Genomic DNA, 24,785 nt, shown 5'->3' on the forward strand with positions numbered 1-24,785 from the left:
CAGTTAAATATCCTGAAACAGCGGCATTTTCGTGTGACGTTGTTTTTCGAATGCCGACCAACGTCGAGTTCGATTGAAGCTCAATTAACGCAGAAAGAAACCGAGCAGGAGCATAATTCTATGAATGCGACCTCCTATTTAGTAGATAATTAGTAACGCTTTAGTAAATGCACTCGCAGCCGACGAACCGATTCGCAAATTAATATTAAAGCAATGCCGTCGAATTTCGAGCTGGCGGAGAACATCATTAATTAATTTCTGCTAATTAGATACGGGCGACGGCGGTGGTGTGAGGGTCGACGCGATTTCAAGAATGTTTAATAATAATCAGAACAAAACGGAACCGAGCACAATCACGATCTTCCGAGGCGCGTGCACGGCGAACGTATTTCCGTGAGATGCTCAAGCGAAATGAGAGGGTGAGACAATCAACCCTAAAAGGAATTTCCTGTGAACAATCCTAGTAGTGCGAGTGACGTTTTTTAATAAATAATACGGAAGTTATGGACGGATATATTTGCCACACGAAACGTTGCACGCAACGCTGATTGATTTGAATGCATTAGTAATACAAATGAAGGGGACGTGGCTCGTTGTACTTCAAAACCACTCGTATCTGCATATATACGAGCTCCGAACTCATTATATTAATTAAATGAAATTTCTCTACTTCACGTGGTCCGAATGATCAGCACTCTCTTTATTCGATATTGTTTCGCCCGGCACCGGAATTGTTTCGAATTGTTAATTATCCGGCTCACCATTATCTTGCGCGGCATCCTATTCGAAGCTTACAATTAGAATCGCTGCGAGATGTATAATAATTCCAGCGGATATGTTTGCCAATAAAAAGTTGCATAATTATCACGATTTTTCAAGAGTTAAGAATACAATGCAGTAGAAATATTGTTGATCTTTTCACCTTGAGTCCGCAGGTCAAGCGAGACAGTAAATTCGCGAGCGTTCTCCCACCTAATCAACCAGAAGAGGAGAGCCCTGCCCGCAGCATTTGCCGGGTGCAATTAGATGCTGCAATGAGATATCGATTAATAGCCAACCGCGATGTCGTGTAATTATAGTGATCGCATGAGGTGGAGTCATAATCACGCCGCACACTCTCGACGAGACTGGACTACCCTGGAACTGGTAGCCGCGCGGAAACGTCAGCTACAGCGATCAGATTTTTACTGGATCGTTGTTGTTTCGCTATTACGTTTACTCCAAACGATATCCGAGCAAAATAAAAATTCAAATTCCACGAAAATTGAAAATTGCACGAACGTCCTTAGTCCAGTTGTTAGGCGTTGAATTTTTCCGACTTCTGTTTAAAGCGGACGCAGACGTCAGGAATATGTGGAAACGTAGCCGGTGCAATAAGGATCTAAAGATCAGCGGCGCGATATCCACGGATTCCCTTTATACTTTTTAATAAAATGTATCCGACGGCAACGTTACATCCCTCGAGCGAAGTATTATTCGAAAACCCGACAATCCCCTCGACGCTATTCCTTCGTCTCCGCGTTCCCCTAGCTAGATAAATCCGCAATTTACGATATCAAATTTTTGAAAGGATCAACGTTCCTGCACGAGCATCTGAAATCTTACCTCGCTGTCTACGAGAACCAGCGAAATATGAAATATTTCTCAGAGAGGGAGAGGGAGAGAGAGAGAGAGAGAGAGAGAGAGAGAGAGACTGTTAAACCGAGATTTTTGCCAGTCGATGACGAACTTGATTGTTCAAATACAGGGTGAGTCACCTAACGTTATCACCTCAAATATCTTTGTTGTTTTCAAAGATTAGAGGTGTGCGAACCCGGGACGGGACGGGAACGATGTTCGGGATCGGGACGGTATCCTGAAATTTTTAGGTTTTCTGAGAATATTTGGGTTTCCCGAAAACTGTATTCCGTAAAGTATAAGACATCCCAAAAAAATTTACGGAAAACCCGAACATTTTCGGAATCCCGACCTGATCTGATACGAATCTTCCCAACCCCTCCCAAGCATCGGGTTTCGGGAATTCCTGGATCTCACACACCTCTATCAAAGATACATTAAATGTCTTGAGGACAAAGTTGAATGGTAAAATGGAGCTCATACGATACCAAAAAAATGTTTCATTATATCTAACTTTTTTCAGAGATATCAAGGTCACCTTCATTCTTTTTAATAGGACCTCCCTTTTTTTAAATCCACTTGATTTATTTTTGTGGGGTCTGCTAAAAGAGACTATGTACAAGAAAAATGCCTTTCAATTTAGAAAATATTGCAGGCGTGATGAGATATTAACGAAAGAAGTTTCAGGTTAGGTTAGAATGCCCGGTTCACGAGTAAAAGATACACGGTAGCGACAGTTGACATCGATACAGGGTGTTTGGTAATTTTTCATGTACTTGGCGTCGAGACGCTACCGCGTCTCTAGATACATACTAATAATATAATATACTATCCCTGTACAATGGAAATATTTAGTTCTCGTACGTACATTAATTTTGCAATACGAAGGGGCATTGACAACCAGGTAATAAGATGTCCGAGTTTAAAAGCCTCTTCTCAAGCAGCATTTCCCCGGCACGGCGTCTCTTCTTTTGTCTCTCGTAGAGTCTCCCGTGTCCTCTTTCTCTGTCTCCCTCTTTCTCTCGCCAGCAGAGCCACGGTTCGTCTGTTCCAATTTCCGTCGGTGGTCACCTACCTGACCACGTTAGCCAACTTCCGAGTTCACGTAAAACACCCTCTCCTCCGTAACCTCCGTGCCCTCCGTACCCCCGAACTTTTCCGGCGAGTAAATAGCGGGCCGGGGCAGAAGACGTGCAATGCACGCCACCGCAAATACACTGCGACCGCGCGAAGACGCATGCACACCCCTGCCAAATTTATTTCGCGAATCGTCGACGCCGCCTTCCCTCGTCTCGCTGTTCCGCTTCCGCTCCTCCTGCATTCTGCATTATTTGCTGTTACGTTCCGTTCGATCCGACACGATATTCACTGTTCGAAACGGGCCCTAAAACAACCGGTACCCTTCGCGTTCTCTTCGCTTCACCAAACTGTCGCTCGACTATTATTTTTACACAAGTTCCCAGTCCACCTACCGGCATTTTAATCAGAAAAATGCCACGAACAAGTTGGTCTAAGTCCCACAACAAAATTGTGAAAAGTTCAGACCCTTAGAAGCTTCCCGAGCCCGGGAGGGGATATTCGGTTTTCTTAGATCGTACAGACCTTCTCGCAGATATTACAGTCGATCGCGCAGAATCATCGGTGGATTTGGACGGAATATTCGGCGGTCGCAAAACGCGTTAGTTCCGGCTTGCTATCCGGCGCAGATATGAGCGGGACGGCGAGTTTGGCGCAAAAGAATCGCGACACTCTGCGCGCGGAGCTTACCCCAATGCCTCTATATCGCTGCGTATCGAAATTTTTCCGCGTAATCGGATTAACCACCCACCGAAAGGGTGGATATACATCCCTGTTCATTTCGTCCGCACGACCAACGAGATCCCATTCAATCCCCCGTGGAATTCAAGCCCTGTGCAATCTGAAATGCGATCGAACGTCGTCGGCTTAATATCTCGAGCCATCCCTGGCACTCGCTTTGCCTCGCCACGTGCGTCCGAGAGACCGTCTCATGCGAAAAATGGCTATGATGCGGACGCGGAACGGGCAAACGAAATTCCTCGGGGTCATTCGACGTCCTTTCAAGTCGCGATCTTTTAATTGTAGGTCAATATTTCAGCAGGAATGCTTTCAAAAATGTCTACAGCAGAATTAAACAGGATTCAGAAAAGCCTTGAAAATCGAGAGCAGGTACGTACGTTGTACGGGATCTTGTTCAAGGAATACCGAATGCGAATCCGAGGCGCTTGTTAATGAAATTTGTGTTGGGTTTTTGTTGCCAGTTTCGAAGGTTGGCTTTCGATGTGTTTATTCGGCGGATTCGTTAGTTGGTTCAGGGTTCTTCCGGGGCATTTCGTTTGGATTTCCCGCACGCCAAGAGAAAGAACAACCGTTCTAATGACGGGGTGGTGGGCCCTCTTGGATTTTTTCCCCCTGCCCCGAGAACGAAAAACAAGAACTTTCTAAAACACGATCCGAAAGTCGGTACTTAATCCGCCAACTCTTGCACGCCGTAAAACGAAACTCGATTTAACTATTCCACCTGATTCCGAGACTAATTAACAGACTGTTAAATGGGACGACTGGTCAAATATTTTTACCTCGCCTTTACGCTAATGGAGGGACTGTTCGATTAAATTCTTTTATCATATTTTCTTATCGAAAAATGTCTATCAATTATGAGTGAGTTACGGCAGATTTCCCGCAGGTCTACTCGGAAAAGCGATTCCGTTCGGTAGAACCTCGGTTCGCGATTCAATTTCTAAAGCGAAAATGATGGATCTTAAATGACTAATTTAATTATGTAAACGTAAGAATACTCGAGGTTAATGGCGCGGGTATAATAGGTACACTCGTTGCGCGCGAACGTTATAAATCATGCAACGCTGTCAACACAGTTACGCGGGGGTAAATGATAAAACACTTATCGAAGAAAAGGTACTAATGGAAAACTAACGATCTGGACTGCGCTCAAGTACACGTAGTAGCAACCCGGCAATCTCCGTAAATTCGCGGACTCGGTGAATAAATGCACTCGCAAATTATTCCGCGGGTATCGTTTCGCAATCCGGGAAAACGAAATCCCGTTTCCCCAGTCATTAAAACATCCCCGTTGAACAGTTAAAATTTAACAAGTCCCCCGGACTTCGTTCACCACGGTTCTACGTTGTGTACAAAATTCTGCGTGGTTTTAGTAGTCGTGAAATTTACATCTTTCGGAATCGAATTGGTCCGAACGATTTCTGAAAAAACATCCAATTGTTTTACGTATCGAGAGTGTAACGAGTAGGATTTAATATTTCTATTTTACATAACGTGGACGTTAGCGTGGAACGAGACATTTACGGGAAACCAATAAATATCGCGTACGATTTTGCCACGTAGGAGTGAAATTATAAATTGATGCCTCTTTCAATGGGCCGTAAGTCTACCGACACGGTAATACCATAAACAACGAGGTGATTTCCTTGCCGGTACCATTGACCCTCCGTAACGGCTTGTCGCGGATTACTGACATTAGTAGATCGTCAATCAATTTGATAAACTATTCGCACGTGTTCGAGACGATGCACCGCACCGGTGGGCTATCTAGGTATCTGAAACCGATCAGATGTCGAGCGCATTCCCGCCATTTTTATAAATAATGCGCTGGTAAGAAAGTTCTCGGGAACTTTCATCTTCGTACTCAGTACCGTACATAGCTAGCAAAATTTTGGGAAGGGGGCAATTGTAAAGTTCAGCCAGGTCCGAAGTGGATTGCAATGGAAACGGCAAAGCGTGTGCGAAGACGATAAAGATTACCCATGCCTGCATGGACCGGATCAGTTTCCACAATTATCGTGATCAAGCCATTCGGGTTGATCAGAGCGGTTCTGGCAATCCGGCGAACCGGCTCGCGTCGAATCAGCTCGGCCGCGATTGATTTGCAGAATTCGGATGCGCGATTCTGGAGCAACGAGCATGGCTCGAGGAGACGCGGGGCAAAGCATCTCGCGAGTCCTCTCTGTATTCTGCACGCGTCAACGGGACAGCAGCGTTATAACCGGCTTAAAATCATCCGGGACTACAAAAGGGAGGAGCGACAATGACGTCGGTGCCGACAGACTAGCCGAATACCGGACATCAGCCAGTCGACAATGCCTGGATTATCTTCGGCACGACAAAGCTGCCTCGTATAAACTCGGTTTCGCATACAAACGGGTTTGCAAACGCGTGGCACCTGTGATCTTTCGTTTACTCCCCCACTCTTTACCCCGTCGCTTGCAATTTCTTCCTGTTTCGTCAATTTTCCTGACTCCCTGCGGCAGGTAATTCCAACTTGTAGCTTTTTCGTCTGGAGAGAAGAGACTCTGGCCAGCGCCGGGGCTAGGGTGTCCCTTACAAATGGAGGAGCGATAAGATGTTAGGACGCCGTCTAATTTTATTCCTTCTCGTGTTCTAAGTAAGTGTGCAAAATTTTAGCCTAATCGGATTATTCTGGACCCTGCCTCAAAGGTAGGATATTTTGCAAAATTTAAGAATATTGGCTACTTTTGTCGTTTTGAGTGAAAAACTGCTTACAATAAGTAACGCGATAACAGAATATAATCACAGAATTTATTTACATAATATTGGGTTGGCAAGAGAGTAATTTCAGTATTTTAAGGTGAAGTATAAAGCCGGATTTGTTCAAGCAATAAACTTTAATGAATAAGATATTTTCCCTTTTGCTTGTGATGATCTTTTGCAAAAAAGAATAAATAAGAAAATATTTTGTCGACTAAAGTTCATCTTTTGAATAAAGAAATTCGGTTTTATTTCACCTTAAAATACCGGAATTACATTCTTGCCAACCGAATACAATTTTTAAACGGAAAAAAGGTTGGTTGAAAATGAATTTTTGGTCAATGTTTTTCATAGGCATGCTGACTGACCAAGAGAAGATTCTGAAGGTTTCCTTCGCTTCTTGCTTGACCTAAATATTGTTCCGTTAAGTTCACATTCCTCTCAGCGGCATCATTTGTAACAGGAAACTTCCGGAAAAAATCTCGGGCTTCCTGAACGTCCATACAATCATTCCAGTCCACTGGGTCTAAATTTAAAACGTCATGAGACAAGTCAAATCTCCGAAAAGTTTCTAGGGACTTGGGAGAAAATTAACTATGTAGGTCTTTTTGATTTAGGGACGAACGTTTCTACCCAATAGAGAGGGATGTATGGCCATCAGCCATTTCAGAACGTATGACTGCAGCCATTTTGCGTCTATATTCCAGAGGAACAGCATCATCCTGTAGGGCCACCATGAACCACTCAAGTGTCAGATACCATAGATGGCCACAAAACTTTTTCATGGTTACGTCGAAGATTTTTTTTATTGCACACTTATTTACCACACCAAAAGGAAAAAAATCAGGGGCGTCACGGACCGAATTCATAAATTAACCCTTTGCAATCGAAGCAATTTGAATTCCAATATCAAGATATTTCTTTCAACCCAGATCATTTTTGTTCTATGTAATCTTTTTACACTGTGCACATCAAATTGAACCAGTTTTCTTATATATAACAGTTGAGCTTTTTACAGTTTATAGAATACATACAAATTTAATAATGTTAAAACTGTTTTGAATAATGGTATGGCAATTTTTAGTGGCGCCTCAGACTCGCCATTTGAGTGCAGAGGGTTAAAAAGAGAAGACATTATAAGGGGCACCCTAACCGGGCAAGAGGGGCAAGCTTCTCGATCCACCATAATCAAGGTGTTCATTTTTCCGCTGACTATAGTTGGAGGTTCGTCAAGCCAAGAATCGTAGAAGGCCGCGGTGGGAATTAAGCTAAGCGACTTCCTCGTCGGACTCACGTACCGTTGCACATGCCGCCAGACTAACAATGAGAATCGACTGCGAGAGTCCTCCGCCATGATTCCACGTATGAGTGCGTCCCGTGCAAGTACAAGTTTCCATGTACACGGAATGCGGACGGGGGAGATGCAGCTCATGCTCATCTTCTTCGAAGGCGCCGCGTGCTTCCGCAAGTCGAAGAATCGAGACGATCATAAACGAACCAGCGGGCAAGATACATCGGACGTTCGGTTCTAATTTCTAATTCAATGTTCGCGCGGCCTGCTCGCCTGCTACGTTCGTGAAAACCATCGGGGAAACCCATTGTGATTCCCCATTGAGTCCCGAATTAACGGCGGGTCCGTGCTTCGAAATAATTCTCCCGTCTGCTGATATATTTCTCGTGCCAAGAAATCATTTCCGACGGTGCGCGAACTCCGTCCGACTCAGGAATGAAAATATATTATAAATAGACTCTTTGTTAAAAAATGTTCAGAAGCCATGAATGCACGAAGAACCGCAGTCCAATTGTAAATCCTCTATAGTCGCAAAAGCCTCGGGGAGATTCGTTTGCAAAGTTCGTTGACGGACACTATTTTTTTGAGCTTCAAAGGCCGAGCCCAACGTAGAGAAGGATAGCGCGTGTAATGCTCTCTTTTCTCTCTTTCTCCTATAGAGGACCAATCAAAACTTCAAAAAAGTAAAAAAATTACGCCAAGTACATGAATTGAATTGAGCCGCTAACGCGGCATAATAATTATGATCACAAAAAATATGTGAAATCGAAATGAGCTGCAAGTACATAAACTATAAAGATCTAGACATTTGCCTAGATGTCCGCGGCCTGGAAGTCAAATACTTGGCGTGGCCATGCAAGGTCAAGGTGTCGATGAATAAGAATTATTCATATTATTATACAATACCCTCCATGTTTCGCGTGGTCTATAATTAGAGTTAGCTTGTAATAATGTATGAAAATATTCAATATGATCATGTGTTAACCATTCGTCTTTAATGATAATTTGCATATTATTAAAACTGAGCGGTAGGATATTAATACTATTAATTACAGACATGACGAATTATACTTTCTAGTACACTATTCTATTTTATATGATATTATTTGACACTTGGCAGGTTATGAAAGTTGACACTTGGCAGATTATGAATGAAATGAGAGATCTATTTCGATTGCGACTTTTTCGACTTTCAATGACGGACGACGAGCCTGAGCCCTACCGAATGATCCCGAGAGTCGACGAACGAAACACGTGTGTTAGTTCTTTTGGCTGAATGTGTGCGTGTAACGCGTATACGTATTATGTTGACGAAAATTTCTTGACGAAGGAGAAGAATCGGAAGAAAAATCCTACCATTTCTGACTGATCCATGACATGATATTACGATATCTCTGTCATACGTGGACCGATTTTATTGAATTTGGTCTTATTCGAAAGCTTATATGTGGTTTACGTAAGAAAAATGCCTTTCAATGTAGAAAATGTTGCAGGCGTGATGAGATATTAACGAAAGAAGTTTCAGGTTAGGTTAGAATGCCCGGTTCACGAGTAAAAGATACGCTGTAGTGACAGTTGACATCGATACAGGGTGTTCGGTAATTTTTCAAGTACTTGGCGTCGAGACGCTACCGCGTCTCTAGATAAATCTAATCTTTGCAAATAAGGAGTTAAATGTACAAGTAGTTCATGAACCTAAGATAACGAACCATGCATGGTTAAAAGTAATACTAAATATGAACAAGAATGTAAATAAATACAAAGAATTTAGTGGTAGGGATTATAGTAGATCTAATGCGGATGATTTTATTAAGCTGGTCGAAAATAACTTATGGAAAAAACAAGATTTGCTATCCCAGTATATACAGGGTGTCTCAAAATTGCTTCAATATCCGGAAATGGGAGGTACCTGAGATCGATTGAAGCAACATTTTCCTTTGCAAAAACGACGTACGCGGCTTTTTTAAGGAGTTATTAACGAAAAACACGACTGGTTTGGATTGGTCCGTGTTTTTCGTTAATAACTCCTCAACAAAGCCACGGACGCCATTTTTGCAAAGGAAAATGTTGTTTCAAATGGTCTCATGAACCTCCTATTTCCGGATGTTGAAGGAATTTTGAGACAGCCTGTAGAATGGTCTAGATCACACCTAGAAAACAGAACGCAACAGGTAAGATATAATGATTAATGCTGTAAATTATTGATTACGGAATGTGGAGTGCCAGAAGGATCGGTTCTAGGTCCGTATTTATAATATACATAAATGATCTCGTTAAAGTTTGCCCGGAGGACTGTAATATAAAAATGTTTGCAGACGATACCTTGATATATGTAACAGGTGAGAGTTGTATAGAGGTGGAGACGAAAATGAATGTAGCATTTAATGTGGTGGGGAAGAATGGATGAATATTAACAGATCGAAGATGAACGCAGGGGAAACGAAATACATGATAGTTAGAAGTATAAGAAAGGAGTTAAAAGGTAGTATGGCTGTGAAATGCTTAGGAAATTATATTACAGCATATACTAGATGTACTATATGTACATATGTATACAGTGGGCGGTGTACAAAGTATTCGTACACCTCTTAAAAACTAATAACTTTTTTATAATTGTACCAAACGACTTGACTTTTTATTATCAATTAGAAGCATTGGTTTACAACAACGAAAATGTAAAAGATGTGTTTGGTCAATTTGTATAAATTATATACGCCCCGAAAATTTCATTGAAATTGGTTAATTGGTTTACGAGTTATAAACGATCAAAAGTGGTAAAAACTGCAATTTTTCAAGATTTTCGGCCTTTTTATACAGGGTGTTCGGTAATTTTTATGTACTTGGCGTCGAGACGCTGCCGCGTCTCTGGATTTACTGTAGCATCACTACCTAAATTTCTACACGGCCCCAGTTTCCTGCAATTGATGTCGACAACGTTTGTCCCGAACGAAGATGAAGTTCTTTTCTTTTTCCGTTGCTGCATATTTAGGATTGAAGATGAGGAGGAGGAGGAGGAGTACGGCGAATGGCACGAGGTTTGAGTCGGCTCGGTGAAGATCAATGAGACGTCAAACGGGAATATTCGGAAGGCAATCCCTGTCCACAGTTCAGGAAAAAGATTCGACCATTCGGATCCGAGTAGGGCATCCTCCGAACAGATATTCCCAGGTGCAATTGGAGGGCAATTACCCAGGGATTACTGCAATTGCCAAGGCACTGGTTCTCTCTCTCTCTCTCCTATACTTCTGCAAGGCTATTGATATTCAACTAGGAGCACGCCAGGGTAATTTCCCGTGGTCTGATTGTGAGTATCATCCCCCCTATCCACGAAGACCAGTATCCTCCGAAGACCCGCCTTCTCCCAACCCTCGAGAACGTATTTAGGTCCGCTCACCCAGACGCCAAACTTACGATTCAGCAGTCGATTACTTTGAAGCAACGAGATGCCAAACGATGGCCCCGTCTCGGTCAAAGTTCGAGGGTGAGATTACGAATATCTAATCTTGTGATCCTCCCTACGTCACCGAATGTCACAACTCTCGCTTCTCTTCTTGCTTAAACGCCGGGACAATTGTTGAAATTCGAAAAATGTAACCTGCACACGTGCAGGATCGCTGCACCTGATCACTTTCATCAGAATTCCGAAGGGCTGGGGAACTTCTATCCGGAAAATGAGATCCAGTCTGGTTGTTGACGTTTTGCTTAAAAACTGGGGGCCGGTGCGCGCAGATACCGGGCGCTCCGTGTAAAGAGGCGGTTTTATCAGCGATAAAAATGTATTAGCGAATCTTATATTCAAGACCAGGCCCTCGCCGAGAGAGATAAAGCCGCGCACGATGCCTCGTGGTACGTGCCTGATCTGCATGCCAAGAAGAATAACGCCTTCCTCCTCTCCGCCCTCGCGTTACACCGGGAGCGCTTTTGTTCGGATCGAACCGATCACGATAATTCGTGGAAGAATTCTGTTTCGTTACACCGAAATACCCCCGGGTCCGTGGCTCTTCTTAGATCGTGTACTTCTCCTATTTCTAGTGGATGATATCGTTCGAATGGTTAACGCAGACATTTCCCACCGAGCCATAACCCTTTCCGGTAATTCGAGGAGCCAGGGAGACGCGCTCGCAAAGCCTGGACACGCGGTTCCCCCCGTAAGATCACGGTCGGAAAGAAGCCGTGGGACAGAAGCAATGACACACGGCCGCTCGTAAAACACCGCGAGAAACCGTTTTAAAGCAGCGGACGTGGGTACACGCGTAGCTCGGTTTATACCCCGGGTTTTCAGGGCGGCGTCTTAGGGTAGCTGCGGCGAGCAGCTTTCCCTCTGCGAAAATCCTCGCCGATCAACCGGTTCTCTGTTTACGCGTCCGGGTTCCGCGCGCCGGAAAAATATATCGCCGATAAATTTCTGCGACTTCCGGCCCGGGCTCGGGATGCGCTACCTTTTGATTTATGGGCCGTGTCGGCGACGCTTTTTTTCCCCGCCCCGACAGAGATATTCGAACTGGGCGTGACACTCCCGCGGCCCGAGCGACATTTGACAGCCTTCCTCTCGAATTTTCGCGAATACCTGTCGATCGGCGCTCGTGAGGACGGTCATTCGAAGATGGCCTCGGAAGATTTATTCTGTTAGGACTCTCTGATCCCGAGTAAAATCAATCCGGATCGAAATTCGTGGAAATAATTTGCCAATTTTTACTTTGCATAAAGATCCGCCGGGAGACGACTGATTAGTGGTCCTAATGCGTTCGGCGTTGGTCGTGTGTAAAAATTGTTCAAACCAAGATCAAAGGAGTAGTTGAATTAGTTTACATTGGCGTTCGTCGAGACTGTACACTTCGATTGAAATTAAATGCATATTGGAAGTCCGGCCGGAGAAGTAGCGAATCGGTCGAACAAGTTCAAAGGAGGCCACTTTTCTAACTCTCCCCGGCGCAATTCGAGGAAATGAAGCGCTAGGAGACTGAAAGCGTTTTCCTGTCGCGTGTGCTCGACCACGAAATTCGCGAATCGAGCGCGCGGTCGCGGTGTATTTATTTTTATCTTGCCGCGCGCGCCATTGCGAATATTTTTGACTGCCGTCATTAGACCGCGGACGTTCACGCGAACCGGCAATTATGCTCGTCCATTTATAAAATAGAAAATTAGGCGACTCTCCGACATGCCACTTCGCCCTCCTTCCATTCGGTTCTTCGAGAAGTCATTTTGGAACACCCTGTAGACGTTTTCTAGGAGAACGGTTGACTCGAGACAATGAAAAACATGTTAGACCTTGAGGAAAGGGTCAAGGTCATTGTTGGATTCGCCTGCAACGTTGTTTTCTTGATCGATCATCGCCGAAAAAGGTTGATCATCTGTTAGAGGCGGTTCGATCGCGTATTCCCGTCGAGGGCGAGAGCGTCGTCTTCAATTTCGCGAGTCCACTGCGTTGTAATTTCGCGGATCGATGTGTTATCCTGTTCGGCTCGCGTGATTCGAGACGATAAAGCTCCCTGCCGTTCCCCGAAGTTTCCTTTTCGCGAATTGGATACGATGTTTCGCTAAACGCGTGACGCGAGGCGATGCAAAGCCAACCATTGTTCTTTCCAATTTCAGACGAACCGTACGAAAGGTTCGTTCAAACACAGAACGCGCCCGTCGGAATATTTATGGCTCTCGGCGTCGCGCGTCGCCTGAACAAACGACCGCGTAAAAATATTTTCGACGTACCGAAGCTTATAAAAACTAACGACCATGCTCAAACGCGCGATACATCTCCGCTGGCTCATAGAGCTCTCTCCCATTTTCAAAAACGAATATTTTTGGGCGCCTCTTATTAGTATGTACTCGCCGCAGCAGATCCGTCGCGGCTATGTTTTGAGAATGGTCGCGCATTAGGAGTGTTACGAGCCGAGGTTCAGGCAGCTATGCGGAATCCGAGGGTGTTGGGTTGAGAGATGTGGATCGCTACTAGGTAGGAAAGGTACACGTAGAACTAGCTTCGAGATATTTCAAATACATTGTTTTAGTAAGACTGTCGTCCGATACAAAGAGCTCCGTTCCCGATAGAATCGCGGCGGCGGAAGAAGAGAGCGTGCTAAAGAAACAGAAAAGGGTTTTCTAGGTTTCTGTTCAGCGACAAGATCAATTCTACTTTCCTCGCTAACGAAAATGTCGTTTCTCGCATCAACTCCGTTTAAGCTTCCGGAAAGTGTGATAAAATCAGTCAGATACCACGGCCGACCTGTTTCCCCGTTCTCCCTCTCGTCGCTCTCTTTTTTCTTTCCCTCTTTTCTTCGATCTTCCTGAGCACAGCACTCCCCTGAGGCGCTCGAAGCCGCAATAGTTCGCAATTTTTCCGTGGAAATAACGTTCCGACGGTTTTCTAAATTTAAATGACATCCTCTCCGCGCGAACGGCAATCGCCGACATTTAAACGACTCTCTCTCTCTCTCTCCCTCTCTCCCTCCCTCCTTCGCTAACCGATTTATACCTCTCGCGGATTACATTTCACATTCGTCCGATTAGTTGACCGGTTATTATATTATAGTTAATTAATTCGAAACACGATGTTCGATTAACATCTACGTCTTAACAAGATCGTGTACCGGTTAGGAATCGAGGGCCGAGCTGCTATCTCGCTGGTATCGAACGATGTACGCTTTCCTGCGAAAATATTGGGTTGGCAAGAAAGTAATTTCGGTATTTTAAGGTGCAATGAAAACCCAATCTTTTTGTTCGATGATGTTTTGTGCCGTCTTTCCGGTAGCTTCACAATTCTGCTCTCATAAAACAAGTGCGATTTCATTCATTGCTATTCGTTGATATTCCTTGCTTGAATAGAAAAATTGGGTTTTTTTATTTTACTTTAAAATACCGGAATTACTTTCTTGCCAACCCAATAGTAAATGGAATAACAGTTTACAATTTATATTCCGTGCCGGTTTTAATTTCAGCTTATATATGTCTGTTGTACATTTTGTTATATTTTTGCAGCGTCATAAATATTGGATAAACTGAAAACTCGTACGTATTTTAGCTAGCTCGGTTAGCTCCCTTATTTATTTGCTGGAGGATATTTTATTTTGCTGTATGCTTGTACGCTAAATGCATTGAAAAACTTTCCAATAAATATCGACATCTATTTCACCATGAGAAATCTTCGTAAAAATGTGACGCGTCGCGAACGGCGTCAATTATAGAAAACCGTGGGGAATTAAATTAAGGAACGTGTCTCTCTCTCTCTCTCTCTCTCTCTCTCTCTCTCTCTCTCCGGATAGAGAGTTAATTCAATCCAACGGGGAACGGTCTTATCTCGATGCAGGATAACGCTCGGCGTGTTTCGAAGGTAAGCTGTTCGGGGGCTTTATCCTTCTCGGCCCGGGTTCGGGTGTGAACTGTTACCATTCTGATACATTTTTTTTCCCCTTCCGCGATCCTCGAGGCGGCTGCCGCTGGCGAATCCTGATAAAATTTCGCCCCTCTTCTCACCGCGCGTACCCTCCGGTTCGTTCTCCGGTTTTCTCTCTTTCCTCCTTTTTTTCCCACTCTTTCGTTGCGATCGCCCGCAACGACGAGGATCGTTTCTTCAATTTCGTCAGAGACTTTGGACTCCCCGAGATTTAATCAACGTCCTCCGGCTCGTATAAATTTCCTAATGGACGGGCGGCGGCGGCGGCGCGGTGGCCCGGGAAACGCGAATTCCCTTGACGACCTTTCGCTGGAAAATCCGCCGTTTCTCGATGAACGATACCTAACCCAACTGGTCTCGCGCTTTATGAAACAGCTCGCGCCTCCGCGAAATTTCTTTGTCGCCGAGCCGAACACGATTCGCGCATTTGCGAACGTCTACGCCGCTCCAGACACCCGGAAACCCGATCCGATTGCGTCATTACACTTACGGAGCAGTAGAAGCGAGGTGGGTAAATATTTTTTCTTCTCCATGTAATTATCGTTGAGTAAATGTGAGAGGACTACGTTCTTATTTAACATTCTAACGTTTATTTATTTCGGACAATCTATTGCGACCGTACCTATCTCGATACATAAATAATGTTTAAAAAATGCGAGAACGGAGCTTTCAGCAAATATATCCCGCTTCGGATAAACGCAATTTTCCATGGTTGGCATGTCACATTTTCCTCTCGTTGATGATAATAAAGAGGTGGTGGGGGGGGGAGAAGGGTGGCGGCACGTTGAAGGATTAATTTGTTCCTGCGGGGAACTGGCAGCCGCGATTTAGGGGTAAATTTGTTGGCGAAATGAAAATGTAACCTCATAACTCTGCTTCCTCCGCGTCGCTTTATGCATAGCCAGGTCGCATCCGCTCGGTTTTATACACTTCATAAACATTCCTCCGGATTTCCTCGCCGTCACTTGATGTCATCATCCCTCGCTCGCAAACAAAGGGTGACATCTTGTTCGACGTACCCTTCGTTTCCGAGTAATCGTGCTTGTTCGAGTTTAATGACCGCACCGTCCATTTTCATTCAGTTCTTACAACGTAGCTATTACTACGATAATGATTACTATGTTCATTTGAAATTGAAAATTGTTAGTTTACATGGATAAGTACATCGTTACTTTCGAGAACGATATTTAACTGAATATCGTAAGTCAGATAGTATTATCACTAGACAGCAAATCTTTATGCAGAAAAAAAATTTTCTAGCTGAATTGCAACAATACGGAGTGAGTGAAATAGACATGTATTTTCTTTCCTAACCCTCCGAGTGCTGTGCCCGGAGTAATTTTTGACCGGGAACATCCAAATTGTAATTTACGTACTCAATTTGTGGCAATTAAACTAACTCAATATAGCAAAAGTAAATTTTTAAAAATTATTAATTAGAGCTGTGAACGGTCCTAAGCGTTGCCAATTATACAGGGCGAGTCATCTAACTTTATCACCTCAGATATCTTCGTTGTTTTCAAGGATACATTAAATGTCTTGAGGACAAAGTTGAATGGTAAAATGGGGCTCATACGACACCAAAAGAATTGTTGTTCTTATCATTATTTTTTAGAGATATTAAGATGGAACCACCCTTTTTTAAACATCGACAATGATAGTCCCTTTCATTACGAATTCAGTGACTATAATTACTCAAGGCCATTCAAGGTCACGGACAGAAAACACCTGATGAATTCTTGATGTTGACATGTGAAACGGATGAAATTTATGTCGGACCAGAACTCGTATTACGCTACTTTGACCCATGCTTGCTTCTCGGGCAATTGCTCTCGTACTCACATATGGATTGACAGCTACACCTGCTAAAATATTAATTTCATTGTCTTCAGTAGTCATGGGATTCTTTCGTTTACGCTTTCTTACATCTACACTTCCAGTATTTCTAAATAAATTTTAGATAATAGAAAAAGTCAGCCTAGAAGGAGTGTTTCGCTCAGGGTACCTTCCTTCGTAAAGCAATCGGGCCTGCAATGCATTTTGTCTACATTCACAGTAAATCGTTATCATGTCACACCTTTCAATCGTCGAGTAAGCCAATCGCTTTTGGAAAACACATACTGTTAGTAAATAAATCGCAGCGTAGAGTTTAACAAGTTGGAAATAATATAACAGAGTATTTCAAAATTCTTCTAGTATTCTGACAAAATTCTGTTCAAGTATTGCTAATAGATATATATCATTATAGAAACGTCACATATGTCCTTATCGGACGAATACTAAAATACAAAATGCTCATACCGTATTATACCGTATTACATGTATCATTTTAGATAAGTCGCACATACATTTCCCTAACTATCTAAATTTATTCAAACAATAGGCAACACAGACGTAAACGTCCATATATTAATTACACAAACAAGGGCAGCTTTATTTAACAAGCACGCGCAGAAATTGAACGGTTGATAAGAGCTGATCTCGAGTTTCCAAATAGCGAACTGAAATGGCATTAATTAGTAATTAATAGGATGTAGAATTCGATAGGGGATCGTATTTCTTATCAGATTTCGAGCTGCTTTCCCTTCGCTGGCAATGCTGATTGAGCATTAATTACCCGGATAATTGGTATTGAAAGTCGATGCCCCTGCTCGAAACTCTAACGATCATTATTCATTCTATTTTCAGAGTATTTATTAAAACTATATTACAATCTGTTAGTTCTTTTAATTTTCTGCAAAAGACCATACGTGTTCTATAAGTGTGCAAGCGAAAAAACAATTTGAAACTGCTCAAAAGTATAAAGTTCCCGAAAACTGTGCGTCAACAGTTTTCCTGCGGAACATTTTCCTGTCGAAGGATTTCTCCACATCCTGCAGGGCCTGGTTCTTTGTCTCGGGCATCGTGAAATACAAGAATATAGTGCCAAAAAGCGTGATGACACCGTAAACCGCAAAAGATCCGTACACGTCTAGCGTGTCCGTCATGTCCGGCAGAAATTTCACGGCTAGGAACAAGCAGACGTAATTCCAACTGGAAGAGAGTGCGGATCCGAGACCCCTAAACTTCCTCGGGAACATTTCTCCGCATAATACCCAAGAAAGAGGCTCCAGGCCGATATTTATAAAGAGTGTGGTGAGCACGAGCAACACTCCGGGACACCAAGGCCTGCCAAACTCATAATACAAAACTAAAGTCAACAGTAACAAAGTCGAAGCTGTCACAAATCCGGACACGAAAGTCAGGGTCCTTCTGTTGTACGATTTGATCAAGTAGCATGCGAAGATGCAGAACAGCAATCTCACCAGATCGGCAACCAGTGTTCCAAGATCCGCGTAACCAGGTCCGGTCATTTCCGTCAGCATGTCAACCGAATAGAAGACTATAACGTTGCTGCCGTTGAATTGCCCGATGAGCAGGTACGCGCACACGATGCCGAGAGGATACAGAAAGTGCGTGGAAGTCAGTGCTTCCTTCAAGTCCGAAAGAGTAGACTGATTGTCGAACTTTCTTGCAGCAGTGACCGAGCCTTCCAGAGCTAGATACTCGTTCAAGGATTCGCATCCTCGCAGGTACACCCACAGTTCGATCGCTCGATCTGTATCCCCTTTGTTCAGCAGCCATGTAGAACTCTCCAGAGAAGCGATGCACGTCATCGAGTTGATGGCACATAAAGCTGCGTAGATGTAAGCTGCGGTCCTCCAGTAGAACAAGAATCCGATCGCGTGGCCCACTAGAATGCCGAACGTCAGTTGCACGGCGATCAGGCTCAACAGGATCCCTCGTAGAACGGGATCCGACAGTTCGCTGATGTAGACTGGCACGAGAGGAGTACCCATACCAATAGCCAAGCCGCAGATCATTCTTCCAATTATGAGACTGGCGAGTCCATCAGCTAAGGCGATCACTAACCAGCCGACAATAGTCATAGGATAAAGCACCAGTACGGACCACTTTCTGCCAATCATTTCGAACATGTATCCACCGATACAGCTGCCTGGTAGCATCGATAGGATCACCGAAGAGGCGACCCAAGATAAATCCTCGGAGCTGAGATCGCGAAAGCCACCTTCAGTGGAGTTCGAACGCAGTTGCGGTAACAGGACTGCGCTGTACCCGATTGAAATACCAGCAGTGAACGAACATAATAATAAACATACACATGCCGCCACTTGTCTAGAGCGAAGCACCAGGTCCGATTCTTCATGTTTATCAAAAATTTTCAACATCGACTGGCTGCGGCTTTCGGTTTCACACACTAACGGTTGTTCAATCCATCGCTATCAGCGTCTACACAGCCTGGTAGTGTACTGTAGAGCGCCTCTTCGCCAACTAAATGCTGTCGAACGATGAATTTGTAATTTAAACTGACTGTGCAAGTTTGCGCGTGTAGAAGTAAATATCTGCCGATGGACTTTGCCCTGCGGTAATCATGTCGCGAAGAATAATTTAGAATAATTCTAGCTTGGAAAATAAAAACTTCAGCTCGTGAAGTGGCTAACACCAACAAAGCTTTTCTTCAGTTTCTTCAGTCCTGTACTCGTCGTTCACTCACCAACAAACCAACGGTCGTCGCATCTCTCCGTTGTTGCCAAGTATTTGCGCTGAAGTTTATCATCCGTCGCCATTGCAGTCGAACATTGCTTCCGGCTGCACCTGGAGGTCCGGCGTGTCTCCAAATGAGAAGATACTAGTTTCCCGACGTGCTTTATCCGGTCTGCTCTTTTCAAGTACGTCGAAACACACCCAGGAGAGTCGGTACTCCTCGGCGATTCTCCTCGTGTGTCCTCGTAAAGGCGCGCGCTGTTAAAAAAACCTCTTTGTTGCCCGCAGAAGCTCACATGGTAACGAGACTTTCGAGGGTCTTGCGCACTGGAAGACGCGCTACTTCGTCGTCGGAAAAATGTTTTTGTCGGAAAAATGTTTCCAACAAAACTTAATCAGTATTCACTTATCTACAAACTTCAATGCAAAAAGTTAAAGAAAAATCTCTTTTTTTTATAAAAAATAAAGGTCACCTCAATATTTTAAATATTAACATATATTTTTTACTTCATAATATTCTAACTGGTATCAAGACGAATCCAACGACCTATAATAATATAACATTAAACCTCTACAATAGTTTTGGCCACAAAAAGCGAGCTATCGGACCACTGTGCGCCGGCGTGACTGCAGCGCCATCTGACGGGCAACATGCAGCCGAATATTTCAAAACCATTGCTCAGAAACGTAAAAGAACAACTTTTGAGGCAAACACCGCAGTAGATTGATCTTTCATCTGGCGATTTTGACTACTAAAAAGTCCCGTCTTTGCATTATCGAGAAATCAGAGGTGGATGCCCGGACCCTTGCAATCCTCGCGTACGTATACGTGGTCTAGCGGTGTGTGAGCGTTCACGCGCGACCGTCGTCTGCAGGAAAAGGCCCCCTTAACAAAAAAAGACATGTATAAACAAATTTAAAAAAAAAGAATAGGTCGCAGACTTGTGCACCACGAAGAGTTTTTGTATGAACCAGTCCAGAATGCTTAGGGAGCTGTCGATCCGCCGGAAATCTCGTTACACGCCTAATACGGAGGCGGTAATTCGCGCGTTGTTGTGTTCGCGAGCATAATACGAGGTTGGGTTGGTTTATTAACCCTCCCCGAGAGGAACGAGGTTCGTAAAGGGAACTTTTCCCGGTGCTTTTCGCCCGGTTCCTGACAAAGGGTGCGTAAAAGTGGCTGCACGAGTAGTGCACGGAAGAAATCTCGCGGCGCGGCGGCAGCGCGAGGAAGATTGATACGAAGCTGGAACGAAGGAAAAAACAACTCGCGTGGGATGCGTTTGTTCGAGGTTCCTCGGCGAAGATAAAGGATACGGGCACGGAGAAAGGAAAGTTCCAGAAGCAAGCAAATGGCGCGGCCGCGTAAAAGCGGATGTGTATTGTACACGGAGATTCTGGATGGGGTCGCCACAACCTTCGGGAGTGTAATCTACTCGAGGGTGAAACGAGAGAGGCTCTCTCTCTCTCTCTCTCTCTCTCTCTCCGTTTGTGGCCACACGAAGGAACATCGACTCGCATATTTGTCGTTGTAACACTGATGCGTTCAGTCATCCAGATTATTCCCGGTAAGACGTACCACGCGAACGCGTGACTTATTATCTCGAAGACAGTGAACGATACGACTCGCGGCAAATGGACGAAAATTTTTCTTGACGAATGGGAAAGCTCGTCTCGAGGAAGCGCGGTGCGCGAGCAACGTTGCTCGAAGCTGCTAATTGCGATGACATTTCACATGCACGCCGAGAAACGAAGTGCGTGTAGACGTATTTCGCGGACTACTTACTGAAATTCTAAGCGCGAGCTTTCCATTGCATTTAAGCATTTTCTAAATTGATTTCCAACGGAGAATTCGACCACAACTCGGTTCCGACGACCAATCGGTACCATTTTTAATTCAGCAATCCAATTCGCGGAGCTTTGCGAGCGGCCCGAGCCCAATTGAGTCAAGAACCGCAAGCTTTAGAACTTCCGCGGAGCATTAAACGATTCCACTCGCTTTGGCCGGCGCCGTTGATGTCAAAAGACATGCGGAAAGTCATCGAGTGTTCATGGCACGGACGCGGAAAAAAGCGAGCCGAACCGGACGAAAAGAAGAAAGAAGAAGAGGATAAGGCGAGTAGTAACTCGTTCAATTTCATCCCGGTTTCCCGGTCGTTTTTCGAGTTCAGAAGCCGTTTGAAATTCTCTGGGCCGCAACCGGCAGCCAATAAAAATCAAGAAATCTGCTCGGTAAACAGGCAGTCCGATTACTCTCGGTCCCGTTACGGGGTCTCTTCGATCTCTTTGAATCTAGACATAAAAGAATGGATCTTGAATAGTATACAGGGCTGTCGAGGTAAAACCGAAATGGTTTCCATGAAAACCTACAGACCAAGTGTAAACAAAGTAGTTATAAATACAACAGCTCGGAGTAAGGTCATTCACTAAGAAACCACTGATCAGTCAACAATTAGCATTTGCTCAACCATGAACCGAGAATACGACCGAAGAGCGGCAATAGTCGCCCTCGGAAATATAATTGCGTGATTTGGCTACAGAAAAATGGTAGTGTACGATGTGGCTAAACAATTCAGGGAATCCGAGAAACAAGAGGAGTTCTAACAGAACTCTGCTTTACCTCGCTAGGCAAGAAAGACGCAGGCCTGGCTTTACGAAAAGCTACGTCATCACTGGTCCCTCGACTTGTGGGCCCCCTCTAGCCCTAATTGCAATCCCCTTAATTATTACATGTAAGGCGTAGTCGGAGCAAAGGTAAATGCGAAGCCACATAACACGAAAGATTCTCTACGAGCCTCCATTATGGAAGTGATGACAAATATGGACAAAAAGGGGTTCAAGCGAGCCTGCAATCGATTCAGGTCCAGACTCGAGAAGGTCGTAGCTGCTGATGGAGACTACATCGAGTAATTCAATTGTAAATATCATTTACCACTGTTGTATTAAATAGGGTTAGAATATATTGATATTTTCCTTGAATTTGAATAATTTTTCTCTATGTAACGACTTTTCCGGATTTACCTCGACGGCCCTGCAATTCTAATATTGACGTTTTCACATTTTGTAGAGAACTGCTAACACGTTCGATAAAGTTCCTTTTAACTTACACACAGCGTGCATCAATTTTTCACGGCAATTCGTGCCCCGAACCGCACGCTCTCACGGAACATTGTCACATACACATACTATATACACGGCGGAGCATTTTATGTCTCTGAATACACGATCCTTCCTCAAAGTGAGCAGAATACGCTTTCAAAATTTCGAAGCACAGCCTTCGTGAGCACAGAGTTACTGACAGAAGGGAAAGCTTTTCATGAAGAAAGCCTTCCTCTCTCCTCGACGATTGAACGCGCCGCCGCTTTTTGTCGCGCGCGGCACGGTTATAACCCCCGTAGAAGCACCGTAGAAAAGCATTGCCGTAAGAGGGGGTGGGTGTAAAATTGATGTATGAGACACGATGATCAATGGAGGTCTTCGAAATAAACTGCGCGAGGGTTTTACACGTGTTGGAGAGGCGTGAGTTGAAAAATGCGAGCGCTTCGAGCCGAGATTGGAACTGCGAGGTCTCGGAAAATTTCGAAATTGCAAACCTTCACCGAACACCTAAGTGTATGTACCTTTTGTTTGATTGTTTTACGTCGCTTCTTCCACTGCTAGGGTTATTAAGCGACGGGACCTACAGTTTAAGGTAGGTTACGAACCAGCTTAAACTGGGGACCCCTGAGTGTACCTTCGAAATGTATTTTAAAATTCCAAAACTGGTTCACAAAAGTATCTTTTAATTCTTGTAATTCTTTCGAAATAAATTGTAGCGGCCTGGCCACTGCCCTGCGTAAAGTACATAGTCGGTCCCTAATTCCCTGGGGTTTCCCCAAGGCAGGGGCGGAGCTGGCTTTTGCAGAGTCCCACACATCTGGTAGCCAAATTCGCGTGGGCCCGGTAGTTTCTGTTGGCCAAAACAGACCTTTTTCCGCGTCCGTTTTCCCCGCTCGAAGACGTTTCCCCGACCCTCTCTAAGACCCTATATGTAGCCCTTAGAAGTTAGCGGCCGGTCTCTTTTGCCTTTCTGCCAACCTGTGGTGCATGCGCCAAACGTGGCGTGTTGGATGATAACAAGTGGCGCATTGTATCTTTGCGCCTACTTACAGTGAAAATTGTACTATATTGTATGTACTGCATGTACTATAAAGGGTGAGTCACTTAACGTTGTCACCTCAAATGTCTTTGTTGTTTTTAAAGATACGTCAAATGTATGAAGGACAAAGTTGAATTGTTCATTGGGGCACACATGATACCCAAAATGATATTTTTGTTTTCATGTCACCTTCATTTTTTTAAATGGGAAGCACCCTTTTTTAAACATCTATAATGATAGTTCCTTTCATTAAGATTTCAGCGACTATATATAATTACCCATTCACGTATAAACTCTCTAAGTACCTACCTCCTAGTCCATATATGTAACAGACACAGAACATTATTATTTTGCATCAACCATTAAAAATTCACAGTCTACTCGTTAATCACTCACTAATTTCCGAAGCCCCTTCTTTGTAGGCTTCATACTTAGGCTTTAAAAACAACAAATATATTTGAGGCGGCAACGTTAGGTGACTCACCCTGTATATTAATACTGTACTATACGATTTGAACTTTATTGGGAAGCTAGAACAATTAGTTTACAAAAATTGCAATTGTTCGGAGTTGTAGAAAAAATACTAAAAGTTGCATTTTACAACTTTTTCATGGTGGTCTATATTTTGAAAATTTTTTAAATATGTTTTGTAGATCGTAGACATCAATGTAAACAATTATTCCATCCTACACCAACAAGGCAATCGGAACTACCTCCCCTAAACGCACGCAATTAACTATTATCTCATAATTATTTAATTTCAGTTTTCAGAAAAGTACGTGGCCTTTAATATACGAAATGTATATTATTTATCGCAATACATTATTCTACTTACAAGTTCCTGTTCTATGTACGGCTCCCGAAATAACAGTTTCTTGGATATTACTGCATTGGTGATATAAACACATACCTGTAACAAATAAATGTTCTGATTAGTCATACCGAAAGAAACATGTATTTGTATATTAAACTGTACAGCACGTAGTTGGACTTATTAATTTAAAAAAGAAACTGCGATATATTTCAATTTAAAACGGCTTCTCTTAAACAAGATAACCTAGTTTCACATTACATTATTAATATGTGATAAGTTTAAAGTATGATTAAAGGAGGAGGAGGAGGAGGATTCAAATCTACATAGGATGCAATTTCTTCGATATTATGTTAACGAAATGTACAATGTTGACAGACGTACTTCCAACGAGAGTTGGCGCAGATTTTGCTAGTGAGGTGCAGGAGGATCAAAAAATGATACTAATCGCCGT

At 43.7% G+C, this 24,785-nt stretch overlaps 2 protein-coding genes across 2 annotated transcripts in view; both read right to left on the reverse strand.

Annotated features, from left to right (window-relative positions):
- LOC143212637 (facilitated trehalose transporter Tret1) overlaps positions 1–24,309 on the reverse strand; it is a 57,084-nt gene extending 32,775 nt beyond the window's left edge. Inside the window, exon 1 of the mRNA XM_076431607.1 lies at positions 1–24,309. This exon is cut by the window's left edge and continues 32,775 nt beyond it. Within this exon, the coding sequence (XP_076287722.1) occupies positions 17,630–19,066 (1,437 nt within the window). The 5' untranslated portion in view covers positions 19,067–24,309 and the 3' untranslated portion in view covers positions 1–17,629.
- The window catches only part of Alpha-man-ia (alpha-Mannosidase class I a), a 679,808-nt gene that overhangs the window by 448,226 nt on the left and 206,797 nt on the right, over positions 1–24,785 (reverse strand). The window lies entirely within an intron of this gene.

This window comes from Lasioglossum baleicum, chromosome 10, assembly GCF_051020765.1.
Source record: "Lasioglossum baleicum chromosome 10, iyLasBale1, whole genome shotgun sequence".
NCBI classification, from domain to species: Eukaryota; Metazoa; Arthropoda; class Insecta; order Hymenoptera; family Halictidae; genus Lasioglossum; species Lasioglossum baleicum.